The 23,569-nt window shown below is 48.1% G+C and overlaps 1 protein-coding gene across 1 annotated transcript in view; it reads right to left on the bottom strand.

Annotated features, from left to right (window-relative positions):
- The window catches only part of TGFA (transforming growth factor alpha), a 120,302-nt gene that overhangs the window by 63,066 nt on the left and 33,667 nt on the right, over positions 1 to 23,569 (bottom strand). Inside the window, exon 2 of the mRNA XM_056126563.1 lies at positions 17,744 to 17,797. Within this exon, the coding sequence (XP_055982538.1) occupies positions 17,744 to 17,797 (54 nt within the window). The remainder of the gene's footprint in view (positions 1 to 17,743; positions 17,798 to 23,569) is intronic.

Genomic DNA, 23,569 nt, shown 5'->3' with positions numbered 1-23,569 from the left:
GCCAGGAGTGATCCCTGAGTGCAGAGCCAGGAGTAAGGCTTGAGCACCACCAGGTAAGGTATCCCCCCCCCCCCCCAGAAACACACACATATTTATTTGCTTTTTGGGTCAAACCCAGCAAAGCACAAGAGTTACTCCTGGCTCACATACTCAGGAATTACTCCTGGCGGTGCTCGGGGGACCATATTGGATGCTGGAAATCGACCTGGGTCAGCCGCTTGCAAGACAGCTTTAGAATCAGAAGGGAAATTAGGAGTGAACAGCCCTACTGGCTGTACTGTTGCTCCAGCCCCCCCACATATTTTTTAAAGGACAAGAGTCTTTTGGCCTTCTCGAAGGTACTGGGGAACTTCTGGGTTTTCGTTTGTGTTTGTTTTTGTTTTGGGGCTGAGGAGAAGGTTTCATTGTCTCCCATGTCTGTATCTGAAGGGTTAATCTCCAAAGCCATTTAATCACCAAAGCTCTACTTCCACAACCAGGAAAACTTCTAGTTTATCTAATTATATCCCCATCTTTATACATTTTTACCTTGTACTCCCACTTCTTAAATGATACTTGAAGCTTTAGAATCAGAGGGGAAATTAGGAGTGAACTCTGTTCACTGAAATCGCTATGAATAGTCCTCACGTGGGCCCTCCCACCTCGTTCTGAACCTGCCTGGGAGTTGAGAATCCCCAGCCCACTCCTGCTTGGCTCTAAGTGGCAGAGCATGCAGCCCGCGCACCTGTGGATTTCTGAAGCAATGACCCTGCCATGCTCTTGGAACACATAGCAGGTGCCAGACAGGGAAGCCAAGACTCTCCTCTGCCTTCCTTTCTCTGCCCTCGGCTGTCCTGGCTACTCAGGACTTCAGCCTTTCTCTATGGTATCCCCGGAGGTTCTCTCCCATGCCTCTGTTCTTTGCAGAAGGCTCCTTGCTCAGAGCTCAGCACCATCTCCCACGTCCCCCACCATCCTAAAGAGGCAGACTTCATTGGGCATCCTAATTCTACAAAAAATGCTTTGGAGAGGCAGGTTCCATGCCACCTTTTCCCAAAAGTGAGAGTGGCGCTTGCTCGGACCCATTCCCTTCAAGGGCCAAGGCACGTGTCTGAGCATGAGTTGTGTGGCTTATTTGTCACAATGGTGTCTCTATTCATGTGATGCTGGGGATTGAACCCAGGGCTTTCTGCCTATGAGGCATGTTTTCTACTGATGAGCCACACCCCCAGCTCCTTACTATCAATTCTACTCACCAAGGCCAGAGTGGTAGTCCAGCAGGGAAAGTACTTGCCTTGCATGCAGCCGACCTGCATTCAATCCCTGGCATTCTATAGGGTCCTCTGAGCCACCGGAGTGATCTCTGAGCACTGAACCAGGAGTAGCCCCTGAGCATGGCCCCCAAACAAAACAACTCCATACTCTACTCACTTCCTCTGATGGTTCAGGCCACCTCGGGATTTCATACCCAATTTCTCACATGTATGCTCCATTTCTTTCTCCTCCTCTATCTTTGGGAAGCTAGGCAAAGAGACATATGGCAAATATTGGGATGGAAATTGGGGTTAAAGAGACAGAACAGCCAGCAAGATGCTTGCCTTGCACGCAGCTCACCTGGGTTCGATCCCTGGCACTACATATGGTCCCGCAAGCACAGCCAGAAATGATCCCTGAAAGCAAGCTAGGACTAAGTTCTGAGCATTGCTGGGGACGACTCCCAAACCCAAACCAAGAAAACTACCCCCTCAAAAAAAAGCCCCTGAAAAAAAAAACCCTAACACTTCCATTGGCTTCACTGACTACCTAGCACTGTTCACATCTTTTCAGAGGTTATTTTCTTGAATTCACCTGCTGGCCTATGAGGCAGACTCTGCACTTACCTCCACTTTACAGGCAGACACAGAGACACAAAGTAGTTAAGGAACTCACCGAAAGTCCTAGTCCCCAAAGGGACCAGCTGTGAAAAGTCACATTCAGGCTGTCTGGCTCAAGATACTACACCAATTCCTGTGCCTTATAATTTTTAGTTTTAGGCACTTATCAAGTCCAACTTCAATAAATGGAAAAAGTGCAATCGCCTATCTGCTAATGAGAAGCTGAAACCAGGTGAAGCACCCGGTTTAAGGGTGGGTGAGAGAGAGAGATTCTAACCTAGAAGAGAGCAGGTGGAGGGGAACAGGTCACAGTGCAGAGTCAGAGTGGCTAGGACCAACCTGGGTGGGACCCATCCCCTCCACCCAGTGGACATGGTGATGTGGAGCCCTAGAGGTCTCATCGTCTGCGTTTCAGATGCCCAGGAACTTGACCCCTGGATAAGGGTAGGAAAAGATTCTTTTGGGAGAAGAACCTAATCTGTCTCTTAGACAGGTGCAAAACATTGAGAACAGTGATCATTTACCACAACAAAATCCCAACACAACTTCTGTGTGCTTCGAGCTTCACCTGTCTCCCCACAGGCCTGCCCTCTTCTCCAAAGCTGGCCTGCTCAAGTCCACGCCTCTAGCTCAGTTCCATAGTCACTCTGTGGGAAGTCTTTCCCGACGATTCTGAAAGAATAAGTGTGGGTTCCACTCCTCCTCCCTGGGCCATGTGTGTCTGCCCAGAAGCACTCAGGCCACACAAGAGGCGATTATTTGTTAGCCAGATAACTCTGGCCCAAGAAGGGGAGCAACTCAAGGGCAGGACCTAAGTCTACAATGTCCCCCCACTATTCAGCATGTCCAAGGGCACTGAGTCAGTCTTTGTTGAGTGGAAGAACAAATTGATTAAAAGAAGATCCTGCAGTTTTGTGTTAACAATATACAAGCTAATATACCTACATACAGGCATACACAGGCACATCACAGAAGGTTATGCACACACACACACACACACACACACACACCCATCCATTGCCTTAAGAGGCACGTTCAAATACCAGTCTAAAACTAACCTGAGGGTCAATTCACAGAACTCAGGTTGCTGGAAGGAAGGGAAAGGGGGAAGAAAGAAAGACAGGGTCCAATAAGCAGTGATGGGGGAATTTCAGCACCTGGGGGATTCCTAACACTTAGGAGAGAGGTATGCAGAGACCACTTCCTTTTGAGGGGTATGTAAAAGCACTCCTGAGACATTGACAATGATGTAAAGTAATAAAAGGATGTCATTTCAATACAGAAAGATGCCTGGATAATTTTTAGTAGAACAGTGTATTAAAAACTCAGAAAACAGCTCCATATATATTTTGGGAAGGGGAAAAGAAAATCACAGAGTTATTTGATTCAAGGCATTTACAAATCTTCCCTGACAGATACCTATGATCTGACTGAGATATATTTTTGTTCCTCTGTCTTTTTAAAGCTGAGCAAAGCACGTTGGATTCCACGCCTACTTCTGTCTCTTTTTACCTGTAAGATGATATTGGAAAATATTCATAATTATTTGGGCCTCAATTTTGACAACTATAAATGGGGATAATTTCTTCATGGAGTTTAGGAATTAAATTAGGATGTATAGCATATATTCAGAAAAAAATTCTAGAAGTGTTAGCTCCTATTGTTTCTATGTGAATTCTACTGTAATCAATAAAATACAATTTTATTTTAAAGTTGCTAAGTTTTCATGGCAGCTTTAACATATTAATGTAATTTAATGCTCAAAACACAACTACTCTCTGTGGACCTTTACATATATTTGATGTTCAAATCTGGTCTTTATTCTGAAGCAGGTCAGAAAGTACCAACCTGAGCTAAATCCTTGGGGAACTGCCTACAATGACCCTGAAACCCTGTCATTTGGGCAGGGGTGCTTTCAGATTTCTAGGAGCCTTCATGTGCTGAGCTGTGTTTATTGACCAGGAGAGCAGGCGGACGTCCTGCGAGGCAGAGAGTTTTGTAGAGGCTCCTATATTTATTATATGATTCATGACATATTACTTCTTGCCATCTCCCCGAGAACTGGGAAAATTCGTTTGTTGCAAATTTCATAGCAACATCTAATACCTTCCACTTTCAAGATCTAAAAAACACTTTTCCTGGTTCTATGGTCTGTGACAGGGAGAGGCGTGCAGTATATTCTGAAGCCTCCCAAACTGAGAAAATAAAAGGTCCAGAAAGACAGATTCCCAACGAGGCTGCTTTGTGACAACTGGAAATCAAAGTTCTTTGATCCTATTTCATCTCATTCGGTTTCCCAAGGCTTAGCATGAGCATGCTTTGGCCTTGGAGATACGTCCGAATGTGTGCACCTTCCATGCCACATTTTGAAGAGGGAGGAAGGCCACAGCTTTCAAGACAGGAAACTAAGAAGAGAAGATTACATCTGCCAACTGGATAGCGGCTGAGTCTGCAAAGGGCAGACACCTGAGTCTGGAAGGATTTTCAAAGTCTAAAGGCCCCTTCACTCATAAATAACCAGATACTCAAGGCTGTTCCTCAAACTCAAAAGCTGCAGGTTGGAGCGTGGGCTCTTAGAAAACAAATCCTTTACCCTGCCCACAGCCATCATGGTCATTTCATCATACCAGGCTAACAAGAAAGAAGGTGCTGTGAGCAGATGGCCCAGACTTGAAGTTCTTTGATTTCCCCTTACTAAGCTCCTGGGTGAATGCTAATGAGTCAGTCTGTGCACAATCATTCCTGATGGTCAGAAACAAGCAAATGAAGATCCGGGGACAGGATGGGCTGTGCCATCGGAGACTGCACCTCAGCCCTCAGCCCACAGCTGGTACCTACCCTCTCCACAGCACCTGGGGATGTCAATGTTGACAGGGAGATCAGAACCGCACGTATCATAATCAGCTGCATGGCAATATAGCATTTTAGGAGCTAAGTACAGGGAGTGATGGCACCATGAAGCCAGAGGCTCTGTGACACTAACCACGTGCCACCAACACAGAGCAGGAGTAGGGGCAGCAGCCTATGCAGGACTTGGTGCGGGGGAAGTGGGGTGACAGTGTGCATATAGGCCCGGGCTTTAACTCCGTTTCTTCATCCTCACAAGAGCTCTGGGAGTAGGTGTGTTTCTGGGTTCTACTGCATGGATAAAGAAGTTGAGTTTCAGAGAACTTAAATAATTTGTGTGAAACGTTGCAGCTAGTGAGAGAGACGGAATTTAAACTTGACCTGTCTAGATCAATATCTTCACATTCTAGAGATGGGATGTGAGGCTATGGGACCCAGAAAGACCCGAGGTTGCACTGCTCTTACCTATGGAGATGAGATGCTTGCACTCTCTGTAAAGTGGATCAAGACTTAAGAGCCAAATGGCTATTGAGAGAGTTTGGATGAGTATCTCAGAACTCGGGAGGTAAATTGGCAACTGTCCTGTCTGGGCCAATCTCCTGAGACAGTAAGGCCATGCAGGAGAGCAAGACAAGAGCCCTGAGGTGCAGGGGTACAGGCCAGTATGACAGGTCCCCGCACCCCAGCCTCAATGCCAGTCATTCGACACTCAACCCACACTGCCTGACAGCTGTGGGAAGGGTAGCAGCTACTGCCATTTCTTTCTTTCTTTCAAATAGAGCAGCCCCTTTGTTTCTGATTATAGTTTTAAGACATGCTCACTGCAGGCTGGGAGGCAATGGGGAAGCACAAAGGAAATGAAAATCAGCCATAGTTCATTTGCCAGAGATAACTCATGTCAACACTATATGCCTGTTCTTTAATTTTACATCTGCATACAGTTTGTAACCCTGATATGGTATCACTTAACTTGCATGCCATATTTTCTATACCTATATCATATACAGTCTCCAGTAGCTTTAAATATTCATCATCATGATTTTTCAGGGGCTCTCATTATTCATTCTCAACTATTTTCAACTTGTTGACATTTAAATTGGCTCTCTCCCTCTTGTGGACAAATACCTAAACTCTCTTTCTTGCTCTCTTTGTAAAACAGGTGGCTAAAATTACAAATTGTTGGGTCACATGTGGGATTGTTTCAAGGTTCTTGTTTATGAATACCAAGGAATTAACTTCTCTATTAGTACTAAGCTATTTCCCAGAAAGCAAAGATTCACATCCATTAGTAATATATGACCCTCACACACAATAGCGTTCAGTGTTGCCATTCTCAAAAAGATGCCAGCCAGCCAGATTAGAAATATAATATTGCACCATTTCTCCCAGGGATGTATAAGGTCTGAGGAGAACAAGGCTTTTTCTGTTGTGACCAGGGCTGGCATCTAATAAATGCTCAAGAAATACTTGTTGACTGAGTGAATGACTCAAAGGATCAGTCTCAATGAGCAATGGTGGTCTTTGACCCATTCTTGTCTGACAAGAGGGTCTGCTTTGTCCTGTCCATGGCCTTTGCTGCTTTATAGCACTTTGTTTCCCTCTAACTTGACCCACAATTGTTGTGTGACCCCTGGGACAGGAGAGACAAACCGTTATATCCTTTCTTTTGAGACTTTATGCTAAGAGGTATAGAGAGGGACTGAGTTGATATTAGAACAATCTTTGTGGAAATTACAGAGCAAACATCTCAAACTGCAGTCTATGCCAGTCTTTCCCAAAGTGGACAATACTGCCCCCCGGGGGGGACACTGGAATGATTCAGAGGGGGCAGCAGTAGACTTAGCTGCAATGGGTGGTGGTTGGGGACATTGAGTAATTTTTGTTTCTGATCAGGGGACGGTAGGTCAAATAACTTTGGGAAACTCCTATCTAGGCATATGTCTATTTGGGAGCTGTTCTTGCAATGTTGTTAAGAGGGTATTTCTGCTGAACAACCTCACGGTAAACAACCATCACCCAATAGGGTGCTGAATAGGTAGAGAATGGGATGACAACATGGGCTTCACTGAGCAATGTGCAATTTTTGTTTTGTTTGGGGATCATACTGCATGATGCTCAGGGGCTGTACCCGGCTCTGTGCTCAGGAGTGACTGTTGACAGCGCTGCTCAGTGCCGGGGATCTAACTGGTGCTGGTTATGAGCAAGGTAAGAACCTCTACATTGTGAGCAAGACACAATTTCATAGAGATAATGAAAAGGACAGCAGTCCTATAGCCACTGATTTGCTGTTTTTCAGTTTCAGTGACCAGGGGACAACCATGGTCTGAAAATACTATTGAACAGCAAGCTATTTTGAGAGAGGAAGTTCACATTCATATAACTTTTATTATAGTGCACTTTACCTCTGTTCTATTATTAGTTATTATGGTTAATCTTTTAGTGTGTCTAATTTATAAATTAAGCCTTAACAAATAGGGGTCATGCCCCATGATGCTGATGTTGGGGGGGAAGTACTCCCAGTGGGTTTGATGGTTCTGTGCTCCCAGGTCAACAAGGTCTGGGGGGGTCAGGGCATACTTGGTGCTTGGAGAGGCCTTGGGGTCCCAGGGATTGATTTCAGGATCTCACACTTGCTGGACATCACTTATATCCCTAGTCCCATAAACTTTATCATAAGTATGAATATGTGTATAGAAAATAAAGAATATACATTATATTATTTATGTTATATCATGTACATAATATTCCACTGTTCTTCCTGCATTAACATATGCCTCAGAGACCTGGGCCCTACGCAAACAAGATGAGAACGCTATTCAGGTCTCCCAAAGAACAATAGAAAGAGCTATGCTTGGAATATCACATTTCACTCAAATGAGAGAAAGAACCCGGAGTTCTGACATCCATCGACGATCAAGAATCAGGGACGCTGTCTCGTTTGCCAAGGTGTCAAAAATCAGATGGGCTGGTCACGTCCCTTAATCACTTAACTTCCCGTTAGTCGTCGATTTGCTCGAGCGGGCACCAGTAATGTCTCCATTTGTCCCTGTTGCGTGCTAGTGTTGCCCAATGGCATCTGTTCGCTCCAGGAACATGAAGGGCCTCAAACCGATTGTTCATGATCTTGATGAAGAAGTCTGACCATCTGGTAGGTGGGCGGCCACGCGGTCTTTTGACATCCCATGGAATGCAGTCAGTAACAGCTCTAGTCCAGCGGTCGTCTTTAAATCTCATTAAGTGACCAGCCCATCTGATTTTTGACACCTTGGCAAACGAGACAGCGTCCCTGATTCTTGATCGTCGACGGATGTCAGAACTCCGGATTCTTTCTCTCATTTGAGTGAAACGTGATATTCCAAGCATAGCTCTTTCTATTCTTCTTTGGGAGACCTGAATAGCATTCTCATCTTGTTTGCGTAGGGCCCAGGTCTCTGAGGCATATGTTAATGCAGGAAGAACAGTGGAATCAAAGAGATGTGCCCGGAGCCGGAGGTTCTTTGTCCTCTTAGCTATTTCTTCGACGTTCTTGAAGGCATTCCAAGCCGCTCTCTTCCTCCTGCGCAGCTCGGGTGCCAGGTCATTTGTCATGTTGACCTCTCGACCTAGGTACACATAGCTGTTGCATTTGGAGATGGTCGTTCCGTTGAGAGCGAATGGGGCGTCAGGAACGAGGCTGTTTCTCATAAACATTGTCTTCGTAAGATTCAGCTGTAGTCCTACCTTTCCATACTCACGGTCAAAGTCGGCCAGCATTTGTGCCGCTTGGCTGATGTTTGGTGTTATTAAAACAATGTCATCAGCAAAGCGGAGGTGGTGTAGTTGCCGACCATCTATCTTCACTCCCATTCCTTCCCATTCCTGTCGTCACATGATGTTCTCGAGGGTGGCACTGAAGAGTTTCGGTGAAATGGTATCACCCTGCCAAACCCCTCTCTTGACATCAACGATCACTTCTTTGTAGAATGGTGAGATCCTGGTAGTGAATCCGCAATACAGCTCACGGAGGATCCTGATGTATTGGGCTTGAATGCCCTGATTGGCTAGGGCTTCAATGACCGCTTCCGTCTCAACAGAATCAAAGGCCTTCTTTAAATCAATGAACGTTAAACAGAGCGGCATCTTGAACTCCTGAGAAACCTCAATGAGCTTGGTTATCGTGTGGATATGGTCGATGGTGCTGAATCCTTTGCGGAACCCGGCTTGCTCGCATGGTTGTCCTTCATCTAGGGCTGGTCCTTCATCTAGGGCTGGTCACGTAATGAGATTTAAAGACGACCGCTGGACTAGAGCTGTTACTGACTGCATTCCACGGGATATCAAAAGACCGAGTGGCCGCCCACCTACCAGATGGTCAGACTTCTTCATCAAGATCATGAACGATCGGTTTGAGGCTCTTCATGTTCCCGGAGCGAACAGATGCCATTGGGCTACACTAGCACGCGACAGGGACAAATGGAGACGTTACTGGCGCCCGCTCGAGCAAATCGACGACTAATGGGAAGTTAAGTGATTAAGTGATTAAGTGATGTTATATCATGTACATAATAAATGTATATATACACAGTTAATCAGTTTCAGACTGATACTGTATGTATTATATAATAATGTGTTATATACAGTTGATCAGACATCCATTGGGAATCCTGGACATGTCTCCTATGGATAAAGGAGGCAAGAGTACTACTGTGTATATTTTAGCACCTGAGAAGAAATTGAAAAATCTGATTATGAAGAAGCAGGTGCTTACTTCAAAGAACTCCATCTGGTAAATTTATGTGTTTATTATTTATTCTGAGATGTGAAAATGTGAAATTTATCTACCTGGTCCTGAGTTCTTTGAGGAGCAGACTCCTGCTTGATTCTCCTATATTTCTAGGGCCTAGCTGAATGCCCAGTATGAAGCAGAACTTAATGTTCACTGAGTAAATGCTGGACACTTAAAAGAGGGAGATAGGCAAGGCTTCTCTGGGTCCAGATTTTAAAAATGACACAGGGGGCTGGAGTGACAGCACAGCAGGTAGGGCGTTTGCCTTGCACGCGGCCCAACTGGGTTCAATTCCCAGCATCCCATATAGTCCCCCGAGCATGGCCAGGAGTAACTCCTGAGTGCATGAACCAGGAGTAACCCCTGTGCACCATTGGGTGTGACCTAAAAAGCAATAAATAAATAAATAAATAAAAATAATACAGTTATGTAATTTGTTTTGTTTCTATTGGAGGGGGGGCACGGTGCTGTGTTCAGGGCTCTGTGTCCTGACTCTGAACTCAGGGATTATTCCTTATGAACCTGGGGGACCATATGTGGTGCTGGGGATTGAACCCAGGTTAGCTGCATGTAAGACAGGTTCCCTATCCACTGTTCTATCTCTCTAGTCCCTGTCTTGCTGCTTTTAAAGAAAGCAAATACTCTCTTAGACTACCTAGCCAATTCTTCAGCAGGAGAAGCTGTTAGTTGACTAGTTTACCAGCCTATTTCTGTTTTGACCAGTTAAGCTGTATATTTACCAGCAGGATATTTGTGCTTGTTCCCAAACCTGTTTATGTCAGTGTACTCATTATTATATTTACGTAATTTAATTATATGTTACGTAAACTAATGAAATAGCTGTGCATAAGGAAAGAGCTGTTGTTTCTATTTTAAGTTGAGTGTTTTGAAAAGAGATGAAGGTGAGTAGATTGAAAGAACTTGACAAATTAGGGGTGAACAAGACTATAAAAGACCAGGGATGTGTGTATGTATGTGTGTAATGTACAGGTTTAGAAAGATCTATTGCATTTACTGTGCAAGTATCTTAAGTTCTCACACAAAAGAAATAAAATCTGAAAAGTGTAGAGTTTGCAATGTGGATACAGGTCATTTGGGCAAAATATTGCAGAAACGCCAACGTATGAAGCTCAGCCTGACTGATAAGAGAGTATCTTGGCACAATACCTGTTCGTCCTTCCCATCATGCTTTCTCAGATCTTCTAAACTAGCCAATCTCATTGCTAAAAAATGTTGGATGTGGCCCACTGGAGTGATTTTATGACCCCATTTAGGGAAAGATACTGCCCTAATGCCACTCCTTGAATTTATAAGGGGGAATGATTGAGGTGTGGGAAGATTCCAGAGCCTGCTCTATGGCCACACAGTCAGGGGGTGAGAATGACCATCCATACCCAGTGAGTCTATATCTTAGGGCCCCATTACTTCCTGGCTAACCATCTCTCTGGCCCTCTGCAAAAAAAATACAACCAGAAGGTGAACCAAGGAACTGGATAATGAGACTACATCCTGGAAAGGACAGAGAAAAACTCCTCATTCTCTCCTGAGATTCCTTTTTTCCTCCAGGTCATCTCTAGGTCAGCCGTCTCTTTTATCTAAAGAAAATTTATTCAGTGCCCCCTCTGAATATCTTTTAACAAGCCAACAAACAGAAAATGCCCCCCAATTGTACCCAAGCTACTCCCATCGAACTTCAGGATGGGTCCAGCAGCCCCTGGGGTGACACCCTACTTTGGGGAAGACCACTATGAAGTTAAAGCACACATAGGGGGTTGGACCTTCAGCTCCAAACTAAGACATACCAACGCTCTGGGGCTTGAGACACATATTTGGAGCAGTGAACCACGCACCCCAGAGCACACGTGAGCTTTCTAATTTTAGAATGAGCTCAGCTCCACATGGGAAAACTCCAGACAATGGAACGGGGAAGCAGTGTGCAGTTCTGAAAAGCTTTTGTTCAGTGAGATGAGCAATAAGCAGATCCCTTGCTTGCTGGCTCTTACTTATTTTTAAACAAGTCATAGCTTCAAAGACTTGTCCCTGTAATCTGCTCAGCCCTTCCTCGGTGCACCCCCAGTCCAAACTTGCCCTCTCCACATAGTTCAGCCCAGTGTCCCCACCAAAATCTCACCACCATCTCTTCAAGCAAACTGATAATGGGGGACCTTCCCACACGTCACCACATTGTGAGTCCAGTTCTTTCATCACCACCTCTGAAAAGTCTCCCAGACACGAAATTAAGCAAGCCTGCTCCAGGTGGGTGTCATTAGACACAGACGAGAGGAAGGAGCCGCAGTTCAGAGCTTTCCAAAGGCACCCTGAGCACCCAGATGGCGCCAGGCAGATAGCAGGGGTGAAGGCAGGAGCCCGGCTCCCAGGTGCCCGAGCCAGGCCCTCACCACACCCCTAAGTCATTAGTGTGAGTCTCATGAAAATATGGGAACCAGATGGGCGGGAAATGTGCGACATTGCAGAGGGTTAAGCAAGCAGCCACCCAGCAACTTAACTGGGTGCATTCTGTCCCTTTTAAGGAGCATGAAAAGGTGCCTTTTGAAGCTAGGTCAGAATCCTTCCTCGAGAGGGTGTGACGATGTTCTAAGTTGCCCTGATCGTGCCTCCAGCTAATGTTTCTCTGCCTGTTTTACAGTCTGACAACCAGCCAGATAAAAATTTCCCGGCCCAACCCCCAGATTACTGATGGCACTCCTGCAATAACTATCTTCTATCTGCATTTCTCAACCGAGTCCACGTGACATGGGGTGGGGAGCAGGATATTCCAAAGGGGCCACAGGTTAAAAAAAAAACTATGAAATGGGAAGCTGCAGCATGAGACTAGGGGGCTAGCTGGTAGGGTGTGTGTGGGGTGGGGGGTGGGGAGGAGTCCACAGGAAGGAAAGAAGGAAAGAAGGGGCCGTAGTGGGGGAAAGGGTGAGAAAAGCCAGTCTAAACTATAGATGATGCAGTCAGCAGGGGTGGGTGGGCACCATCTGAGATCCCCACAACGGGCGCCGGGTTGTCTTCTCTCCTGTGGGGCAGGTCCCTCTAGGACTGAGACAGAGGAATGCTGCTGCGCCGTTCCTGAAACAAGAGTGCTAGAAGCTTCTGAGTCCATGAAAATTAAGCACACAGCAGCCTCATTCCCAGCTCCCTCCTGGGACCCTCAGGGGCACTGTTGGTAGACCCTGCTGGATTTCCCAACCGCCTGAAGCAGCCTTCCAAGGCTCAACCAACACAGCTCTCCAAGAGTTACAGGCTCTTCTAGAGTCAAGTTCAGTAGATGTTCAGTTTCCTAAGTAAGACCTAAACAGGATCCAGATGCATCAACTTGCCTAAGGCCTTGGCAAAACTGAGACTAACTGGACCCAGCACCCAGGATTCCTGCCCTCCAGCGCTAAGGCATGGTATCCTCCCCGGGTTGCCTCCAAAACTGATGTCTGAGAAACATTTACGGATGTCAGTAATGCCAGTTTCCAGTGCCTCTGGCACCATCTACCCTACATCTGGGGATCTGAGAGGAGGAGTGAGGGGAAGAAATGAGTGAAACATAGAGATTAGAACAATTATCACATCATAAAAACAAGATTTTTTTTCCTCAAAAAAATGTAAGAAAGCCACATGGGATCAGCACCTGCTCCTTTGAGCCCATGACTCCCACTACCCACCATTTAATTGGCACATGGAGTTTGCAATCTTCTCTCCATGCTTCTCCATCAAAATGTGAGGCCCTCATATTAAAATATGAGGATGCCGATAGGACTCCTTGTCTTATCATTCCAGAATGTATCAAGACTTTCTATGACCATTACTCTTTCTCATTCCTATCAAATTCTTAGAGCAAAGAGACCTACATATTGATGGCATGGCTAAAGCTATTGTAGCATTTGTCTTAAAATGACCTCCATATGGAGAGTTCCAGAACTTAGTGAAGGAGATGCCTTCTCACCCCAAGATTGAATGTGTTAGGCGGCGCTCAGAAGGACTCAGATGTGAAAGTCAGTCACCCAGTATAAAACTAGCACATTTGGGGACTTGAGAAATATAGTGGGTATAGTGGGCATAGAGGTGCATGCCTTGCATACAGCTGACCTGGCACCTAACTTCTTCAGCACCCCACATGGTCCTTCGAGCCCTACCAGGAGTGAGCCCCAAGCACAGAGCCAGGAGTAAGCTCTGAGTACCACTGGATGTGGCCCAAAACAACAATAAAAAACCATCAGCACATTTTATAAAAGTGTTCACTTGAAAAAAATATCAGTATGAAACAAAATATGAAAACATTGAGGCAACAGCAAATTAAAATAAAATGCCACAGAAATGAACATGACATTATCTACCCTCCATATGCAGGATCTAACAAAACAACTGCAGTGACCTTTGTGGTATAATGGGACCATGGCTGTGTTCTGTTAAGTCCTTATGTGTTAGATACGTGGAATGTTATAAGTAAATTGGGATTTGCTTTAAAATATTCTCGCAAAGAGCAAAAATTTAAAGGTGAAGAAAGAGATGAAAGAAAAATGTCATGGAGATGTTAACTACTGCGGTTGGGTAATGGATAAATATGGGGACTGATTTCAAAGTCACATTTCTTCTGTATTTGAAGGCATCTACAGTGAACATTAACATATAGTATTACTTGGTAAATAAGGGACTGGAGAGATAGCATGGTGGGTAAGGTGTTTGCCCTGTACGTGGCCAACCATATTCAATTAGGATTCAATTTCCGGCACCTAATTGAGCTGCACCAGGAATCATCCTTGAACATGGCCCCAAAACATACACACACAAAAATTTTTACTTAGTAAATTAGCAAAAAATGAGCTTCTCTGTCCAATGCTGGGGTAGATTTGGGCTGTTGAGGGTGGTCCTCAGAGCCACATCCTCCACAGAATTCCATCCATGTCTGGTATAGACAGAGCTGGGGTGGATGGAGGTGATTAAGGCCATCCAGGACTTGGGCAATCTTCTAGAACAGCGTTTTCCAGCTGAAATCTATCTGTCCCTTGGTGGGACTCTAGGATAGTCCAAGAAGTCCACAGGTGAAAATTGGGTAAGTGGGGTAGGGGGTGAGGCTCAGCATGAGACTAGGGGTACAACTGGTAGGACAAGGGAGACCACAGAAAGGAAACAGTGGTTGTAATAAAGCTGTGGAATATGGTTCCAGAAGATCGGATGGTTACCCAAAAGAAAGACACAAGTCAGCCAGCCCGACTTGACAGCACAGCCCTCATCCTTGCAGAGGTGGCAAAGACAGGGTGAGCAAAGCACAAGGTGTCTGGCAGCCCCACCATTTCTGGAATCATGTCTGGGTCGAACTGGCGCATAGTGGAGGGTATTAAGAGTGGAAAGCGTTAATTCATGACCCGTGACGCCCAGTGCTAGGTAACCCCTGCACAGAGAGGGACCGAGGCTCCAGGCAGCTCAAGTCTCTTCCACACTCTGGGCCACAGAGTGGCATTCAGTTGATGACGGGGTTAAGTGGGACATAGTGGGACACAACTACAGCTTTCTGAACAAGCATTGCAACAAGGGAGAGCGAGCCTTTAGGAGCGAGCCTTGTGGCTGTCACAGACACGCTCCTTGACGCAAGTTCAGAGGGAAGAGACAGATCAGAGGGTGGTCACGTCTGCAGCAAGGACAGTCACTGCTGAACAAATGCAGCAGGCACTCCTCGCAGGTCAGCCAGGGATAGGGCCAGGGAAGAGACTCTTTTGCCACGTCCCTCGGCCTCTTGCCCAGTGGACTGGATGGAGGCAGGCGGGAGCAGGAAATAACTGCCTGGACGGATGCGAGGCACTTGCCAGCCCTGTAGCCTGCTGCCAGCACATGGCTCTGGGGAAAACCCAGCCTTGGGGCTGGAGTGATAGCACAGAGGATAGGGCATTTGCCTTGCACACAACTGACCTGGGTTCAATCCCCAGCATCCCTTATGGTCCCCGAGCACCGCCAGGAGTAATTCCTGAGTGCAAAGCCAGGAGTAACCCCTGTGCATCGCCAGGTGTGACCCAAAAAGCAAAAAATAAAAAAAGAAAGAAAACCCAGCTTTTTGTTGAAGAGTAGACTGGTGTGGCTAAAGATAGGCGTGCCGCCAATTGCATGGTAGGAAGGTGGTTGGACCCTGGTGGGGGTGTATGATATACATAGAACACATATTGTGTGATATACATAGAACACATTATAGAATACTAATAATATGTACTTCCTTATATGCATGGAGTTTGCAATTGAATGTATGATATACATTGAATGTATATACATACATGATCGGGCTGGAGCGATAGCACAGCAGGTAGGGCGTTTGCCTTGCACGCAGCCAACATGACCGACCCAAGTTCGATTCCTCCGCCCCTCTCAGAGAGCCCAGCAAGCTACCAAGAGTATTTCGCCCGCACGGCAAAGCCTGGCAAACCACCCGTGACGTATTCGATATGCCAAACACAGTAACAAGTGTCACAGTGTAGATGTTACTGGGCCCGCTCGAGCAAATCGATGAACAATGGGAGGACAGTGACAGTGACATACATGATATACACAGAGTCACCAAACTATCCTCCCCACCCCCTTATATTCCCGTCTGAGCCCCTTGTGATGTAGGAGGCAAATCGCAATGTCAAAGCAATGCTCCATGGGAGCTCTGGTCGCCTCTGGAACCCAGAAATACTGCTCTGCGGGGGACATGCCCTTCCACCAGCAATCTAACAAAGCACCCCATTGGAGAAGAGGAGCCTTTTCCTCACTGCTACTGTGGGCATCTGTATCAAGGCTACTGGCTCCCAGGGGAAACTGGGAAAAGCCGGGGTACTCAGGGGGAGTGGCGGTGTCACCTCCATGGTGTTTGGAGGGAAAAGTATGGGATGGAAGAGCAAAGCACTGAGTAGGTTGGGTGGCTGGTGGGGGATTTATGAATATGTAAGAAGTATTTCTCCTGCCCTCGGTGACCTGGAATAATGAGGGCCATTGCAGTGACAGTGCCAGCCAGGGCACAGTGATAATGGCATACTCCTTTGTGGCTGGCACAAAAGCCAGCTTGATTCCACATCAGAAGCATTTGGTCATTTGTCCCAAGGGTCATACACATAAAAATTGTTCTTATTGCTGGATATCTATCTAAAGGAAGGACACCTGATAAAGGAAAAAATGCTTCCAAGATGGAGCTTCCCCACTTCACCTGGATGCAAGGGAGATACTCAATGGGGAAGGCCTGGCTGAGTAACACATGTCCATTTCAATGGAACATCGTGACATTTTATTTTATTTTTGGAACATCATGACATTTCAGAAGAATAAATTTCAAGATTTTGCCGCAACATGGAAAAATGCACACCCCCAAACTTGAATTTAAAAAGCAAGAATCAAAATAGTTTCCTCTCTATGACTAATTGTATGAAAACATGACCGCACGGGGACAGGGCCTAGCAGCAAAGTGCAAGGGGCGCGGAGCGGCCAGCGTGTCTGCCCACAAGGGCTGGGTCTCTGACCTTTCCCAAACTTTCCAATCTCCTGATCTGGGATCTTTAAACTGAAATCAGGAAAATATTAGAACAAATAACAAGAGATAAACTGGAGTGTAACTAAGTAAAAATCACCAGGCAGAAGCAGACAAGAGAGTACAGGAGTCTGATACTTTTGTGGTGGGAAGGGGACTGGGGACATCCCAAGCAATGTTCAGGAAGCCTGGAGCCACTTCTGCTAAAACTCAGTCAACCAGGTCAGACAGTTTGTGATGTAATGTTGCTCAGGCCTAGCGGTGCTAGGTGCCACCAGCGCCACACCAGAAGGTGTGAGGGAGCCTATGAGAGGCTGGGGATTGAGCCTGGAACCTTGAGCACACAAGGCATGTGCATCAGTCTTTTAAGTGACCGCTCTAGCTCCTCTCTAGTTTTGTCTTTACTTGGATGACCCAGGCCAGAAAAGGAACTATCTTCTGAGTTCTCACCAGAGTCCAGCAGACTCTGCCTTCCAATACTCCAAGAGCCCACATTATCAGAAGTTTCTGGAAACATGCATGAAAAAGGAACCTCTCATGAGTTCTGCAGCCAGCAGGAACTCCACTGAGTGAGACCGTACAACCCTAACGCAGGTCTGAAAAGGCAGGAGTGATGGGGAAGGACGAGCTAAGAGAGTGGAGAACAGTCCCCCAGAGCCTGCACTTAGCTCCCAGAGCTGGATCTCAGGTCCCACGTGAGCCCAACATGATGGAGCCAAGGGCCCAGCAGGCTCCAGAAACCAGCCCTGCCCACTCCCTGCCACACGCTCCCCTCCAATGCACGGGACTCACCACTCAGGGCAGCGGTGGTATTCTCCAGGGCCTGACACACAGCCAACAAGATACCTGCAAGGGGGAGGAAGAGAACAGAAGTTTAGAGTGTGCTCAGCAAACCCCTCCCTCAGCACGGGAGTTCCGCACAGCACGTGACACACAAACCTGCCCCTGTCATTCGTACAGCTCAGAACAAAATAAAAAGTGTGGGGCATGTTGCTCAAAAAGCCAAAAGGAAGCGCCATGGAGAGTTTTTCCAGTCTTTCCCCACCACATTTTTTTTCTTCCTTTTTTGCAGGAGCTGGGTGGGGCTGGGGGGATATCTTATCTTTCTTGTGTTGGTAGACTAGACTTAACATGAAATGGACAAGTCTTAGCCACTTGTGCATGTCCGTTCAGGGGCAGGAAGTCCATCCCACGCTGTGCATGCTAGGATGCTTCTCTTTGCTCTGTGGGTCCCTGCATGCTGGGTCCAGGCACAAGCAGCTCCTCACTGGGCTGAGACTCCGGCCAAGCCACAGCCCAGCCACCCCCTGCCTGCCCCAGTTAACAGCAGGGCTCATGCACCGCCACCAAGCTGGGCTGTCTAGTTGGGTACTTCTCTTCCAGGGACGAGTCACTCCCAGCTGAGGGGACATCTAGTCCCCAAGGTTACTGCAGCCTGGTGCTGAGGTGTGGTAGGGTGTGTGTGTATGTGGGGGAGGGGTATTCCCTACCCAGTCTCCAGGGACCAGGGACCAAGTCCTGCTGTTGCCAGTGGTGTGGGGGCAGCTACTGCCAGGCTTCTCCCCAATATATCATGGGATACTCAGGTCTAACTTCTTTCCTGGTGTCCAGATCCCAGTAGGGGTGGACTGTAGCAGTGGGGGAAGCTCCCGGGAAGGCAGGAAGGTGGTGGGCCCCCAAGAGCCCCCATCACCAGAAGTTTCTGGAAACATTCATGAAAAAGGATGAAAAAAAATCTTGCAACACAGATCTCCCAGGGAAGAAGGATTGACTTAGCACAGGAAAATTACAGGGAGCTCCCCTCAACCCCTCAGTGGGGCTAGGAGGATGCCTGTGCCCATTACCCTCAGGGAGGGGACACGCAGGTGCCCTACTTGTAGGTCAGATAAGGCCCTCACATTCAGGACTCTCTCTGAAGGGAAAAATACTGTGTACTCCAATGGGCTGGAGTGCAGGGTTTGCTCTGAATTTGATCCCCTGCACCCTCAAGAGAGCCCCCGACACTGCCAGGAATGAGCCAGGAGCAATCCCTGAGCACGACTGGGTATGGCCCAAAAATGAAAAAAGGAAAAGAAATAATAGAACTTCAGCCTGCTTTGATGGGAGACCTGGTGAGAATTTCCCACTTGTAGGCCACAGGAGGCAAGAAGAGGAGGAGAAAGCACAGTGTTGTGGCTTCCCGGTGCCACGCGGATCATTATCATTAGACACCGACTCTGAGTTCCACTGGGCATGTGAAAAGGACTGAGCGTATAGTATGCCCTATCCCCGGTTATTCAGGGAGGCCTTCCTGTCCTGGGGTCCCATGACCCAGCTCTACTGGCACTCCCCCACAGCACTCTGGGGCAGCCAGCCAGGGACCAACATTAATGGGGAGAACAACACGAGATGCTTTGCATACCTCTCTGGAGGAAGCGCCGCTGGCTGGGCACAAACTGTCCCCGAACAAATGAACGCGCCACCACCTCCCTCCTCACCTGTCAGTCAAAGGAAGTACAGGCCAGGCAACCTCTGCTCCAGCAAAGCTGGGCGGACAGCAGCTCTCTGGGGGACACCTTGGGGACAAGTCATTGCTCCTTCTGTCCCTTACCAGTGAGTTATCCATCTGCTATTAAACTCACAAAGGTGTTCAGGAAACTAGTGTGCAAAGCTGGCACAAGAAGTGTAGAGGAGAAACCCTGCATTTTTGTGTACAATTTGAGCAATTTCGGGAGAAAGGTATCTCTGTTCTCCAGTCCCCACCCTGTGCTCCTGTCTGCAGGTGACATCAGGTACCACTTTAGTTGAGGTGCTCTGAGGAGGGAGGGGTGAGTTCTCTGAGTCCAACAAAGTCCCAGGCCTAAAAGACAGGGCAGGCCTCATCTGTTTCTCAGGGAGGGATTTGCTGATGGGGAACACCCCAGTTCCCAACCCAGCTCCGGGGCTTACAAGGGTATCGCATTTAGTTCTCATGCTGACTCCTGCGTCAGGCACAGTCTGGCCTCCCCGCCCAGGGAAGCTGAGGCTTTGTGAGGTGAAGGAATATGGCACTGGGGCTGCAGAGAGACAGTATACAGCAAGTCAGATGTTTGAATTGCATGCAGTCAATGTAGGTCCAATCCCCAGCATTCCATATGGTCCCCTGAGAACCACCAGAAGTAATTCCTGAGCTCCGAGCCAGGAGTAACCCCTGAGCATTGCCAAGTATAGGCCCAAACCCATCCCCTCCCTCCCTCTTCAAAGAAGAGCAAGAGATTTGGCAGTAGGTGTGGAACAGTGGAACGCTGTACACATGAAACTCTGATTCACGAATGGCCAAGCACAGTACCTCCAACAAAATGACAAAAGCAAAAACAGACATTTGCCAAAGTGCTGAGCCTAATCCCAATTCCACCATGAGTGCTGAGCCCACACCAGTGCTGAGTCCCCCCTGCACAGTGCAGGAACCTCTCAGTGGTCCTGACATGCAGGGACGGCCATGCTTAGCACCCAAAGCCTCAAACAAGAGATCCTACAGGCCTAACAGGGGGCTCAGACACCCTCTTCCAGAAGCCACAGACACAGTCTCTCAGTATTCCCCCCATGGCCTCCAATTCCCCCTGCTCTGAGCAAGACCTGCTGGGGGGAGGTAGGGCGTGCCCACACGCCTGCTGCCCAATCTGCCTGGCCCAGTGCCAGAGTGCTGGCCGCAAGGCTGCATGTGTGGGAGCTGGGCTATGTGACACTTTTCAGAAACATGAGGTCTGGAGGTTCCTGGTTTCCCAGAGCACCTGTGGGGATAGTCCAGGTGGGGACTGCCACATATACCGTTCCATGGAGGCTGGGCCCACAGCCATGAGTCCCAAGCCATGGCCTCTGCTTGTCACTGGTCACCTGTTAAGGGGATTGGATCTGCTCTGTCACAGGGCCTAGAGGTGCCTGTCATAGGCTGGGAAGCACCTATTACACGGTCAGGTCCTGCTTTGTCACAGGCCTGGACTTGCCTGTCAACGGGGCCTAGATATGCCTCTCACAGAGCCTGGACCTGTCTGTTACAGGCCTGGACTCGCCTGTAATAAGGCCTGGACTTGCCAGTCACAGGCCTGCACCTGCCTGTCATAGGCTGGATGCTCCTGTCACAGGCCTGGATGCTCCTGTCACAAGCATAGACCTGTCAGTCACAGGGTCTGGGTGCTTTTGTCTCAGGGCCTGGATGCTCCTGTCACCAGTCTGGATGCTCCTAACACAGGCCTGGATGTGCCTGTCACCAACCTGGATGCTCCTGCACAGGCATAGACCTGTCAGTCACAGGCCTAGATGCTCCTGTTACAGGGCCTGGATGCTCCTGTCACAGGCCTAAATGTGCCCATCACAAGGCTTGGATGTTTCCATCACAGGCTTGGATATGTTTGTCATAGGCCTAAGTGTGCCTGTGACAGGCCAGGTCCCATTTGGCTCAGGTTCAGCCCGGGAGACAGACGCTGACTACCACCCTCCAGGGCAGCTCTCCCCTTCGGAGGCTGCCGCTACCTAGCTCCCATTTCTGTTCAGGTAGCAACAAAGGGAAGAACCCCAGGATTATAACCCTCAAAAAGTGAAAAGAAAGGAGGCAGTGTGAGGAGAAACCCACACACAATGGAAGAACTGTGAAATGTGGATCTCTTCACACCTGTGTGACTGGGGGGCCCCAGAACTACCCTCCAGGAAGAATAAGGCCTTGGGGTCCATAAGGAAACCAGATGCTAGGAACGTAGGCAAATACCTCCAGGCAGATGTGTCCAAAGTGAGGCTAGCCACAGATTTTGGGGGTTCTTAGAAGAGAGCCATAGGAAAACCATTCCTCGACATGCAATTGGAAAATATAGGGCATTTGACCCTTCTAGGTCACAGAGAAGGGGATTTCCTGCACTGTATCCTCTGTGTGCCTGGATGCTGACTGTGCCTTCAACCTGGGGCATTCATTATCCAGTGACCATCTTCTCTAGGGACCTTCAGTTCCCTCAGTATAGGCCTGGGAAACACAATTTAAGTCACCCCAGAGGAGTTTTTCACACTCTGTGGGGCTCTGCCACCTCACCATTTGCTTCCCAACACTCCTCCTACATGTAGGTATTTGCCCTTAGAAATCACAGACCAGCTTATTTGGGGTCTCCATCACCAGTTGTCCCTGGTGAAGGTGGAACTCTGGTGTCAGAAGTTGTGGGAGGGTGGGGAGAGGGTGCAGCAGGACCTGTTGGATGAGGGGGCCACGGATTGAGAGATAGTGGTGGGGAGCGGCCTGCAGGGAGGCAGATGCAAGATGGAAAGGAGACAGGCCAAGAGAGAGGCAGAAGGAAGCAGTGTTCAGGGAGCAGTGAGCCTCCTTACAAGTACATGCCTGCGCACAAACACACACATGAACACACATACATGCACACACACATGCACATATGTGCTCTCTCTCTCTCTCTCTCTCTCTCTCTCTCTCTCTCTCTCTCACACACACACACACACACACACACACACACACTTCTTCAATTATACTCAGGGCTGGGGGTTAGGAGGGACAAAGCCAGGTAGGTACTCAGGAAGCGGCTGGTGATGTCTAGAGGGTGAGAATCCTGCAGTTTGGTAATAGATCTATGGGGGCAACTGACAGGCAGCCACGTGGACACAGAACTCAGTATAAGTCAGTCACAGAAAACCCAAGGCTGCTGGTGCAGGTTCTGAGACAAAAACTTCCTAACATTTCAGTTTTATCTGCACATACAACAGAGCTTTCACTGAGAGGGAAAACGCCAAAACTGCACGGTCCTATTGATAATTTTAAAGATGAGAAGTTTTTGCTAGCCCAAAGAAGGTGCTGGTTTCAGGGTAAGAACTGATCCGATTGGCAAGAAAGAAAAGGAAATGCACTTCAGGTAGGGGGAAGGAGGGAAGCTGGCAGGACCACGCCATCATGATCGTGCCTCCGCTCAACGCCAATGGCCAAGGCTGCCTCTCGATCATCCCCAGTGATCCCATGCAGAGGTCTCTCAGGAGACAACAGCTTCTCTCAGAGTTCCAAGGGACCGTCCCTACTGGCCCTGTAGATGACAGACACACCGGAGACCCAGAGGGTGCCCAGCAAAGCTGCAGAGGAATTTGTGGAGGAACTGGCCAGACGAGATGAGGAGAAGGTAGGGGAAGGCAAGCAGTGCTCAGAAATACACGCCGTGGGAATGAATCACCCTGGGCCGATGGGATCCGGGCACAGAGGACTCTTTCTTTCTCCTCCCAGCATCTGGAGCACTGCTTTTCAAAACACAGGCTGGACTGGCGCCCCAAAGAGAGTCTTCGAGAGATTCATTGAAAAGGCCGGTGCTGGGTTTCAGGTGGCAGGGCCCTTTGGCAGAGCAAAGAAAATAGCTCTGCAGGGAGCAGAAAGCTTTTAGTTACAAACCCTTAAATGACCTCAGAACCCCAACATAGCTATGACATGGGACAGGATCAAAAGGAGGATGCTACTGAGCCAGTGGGGTGGTGGATGGAAGCCCACCAGAGCCTGCTCGGTCTCCTCTATCCTCTTCTCACACTGCTCAGCCTGCAAGCCGCGCAGAGGATGGGGCTTCTAACCCTAATCGGAGCATATAGGTTTACTCCATAAACCTCATCTCATTCGATCCTTACGTCAAGTCTGAG

The sequence above is a fragment of the Sorex fumeus genome, unplaced genomic scaffold, assembly GCF_029834395.1.
Source record: "Sorex fumeus unplaced genomic scaffold, SorFum_2.1 ptg000006l, whole genome shotgun sequence".
NCBI classification, from domain to species: domain Eukaryota; kingdom Metazoa; phylum Chordata; class Mammalia; order Eulipotyphla; family Soricidae; genus Sorex; species Sorex fumeus.
The sequence above is the reverse complement of the archived record's forward strand: the minus strand, read 5'-3'. Positions and strand labels throughout refer to the sequence as shown.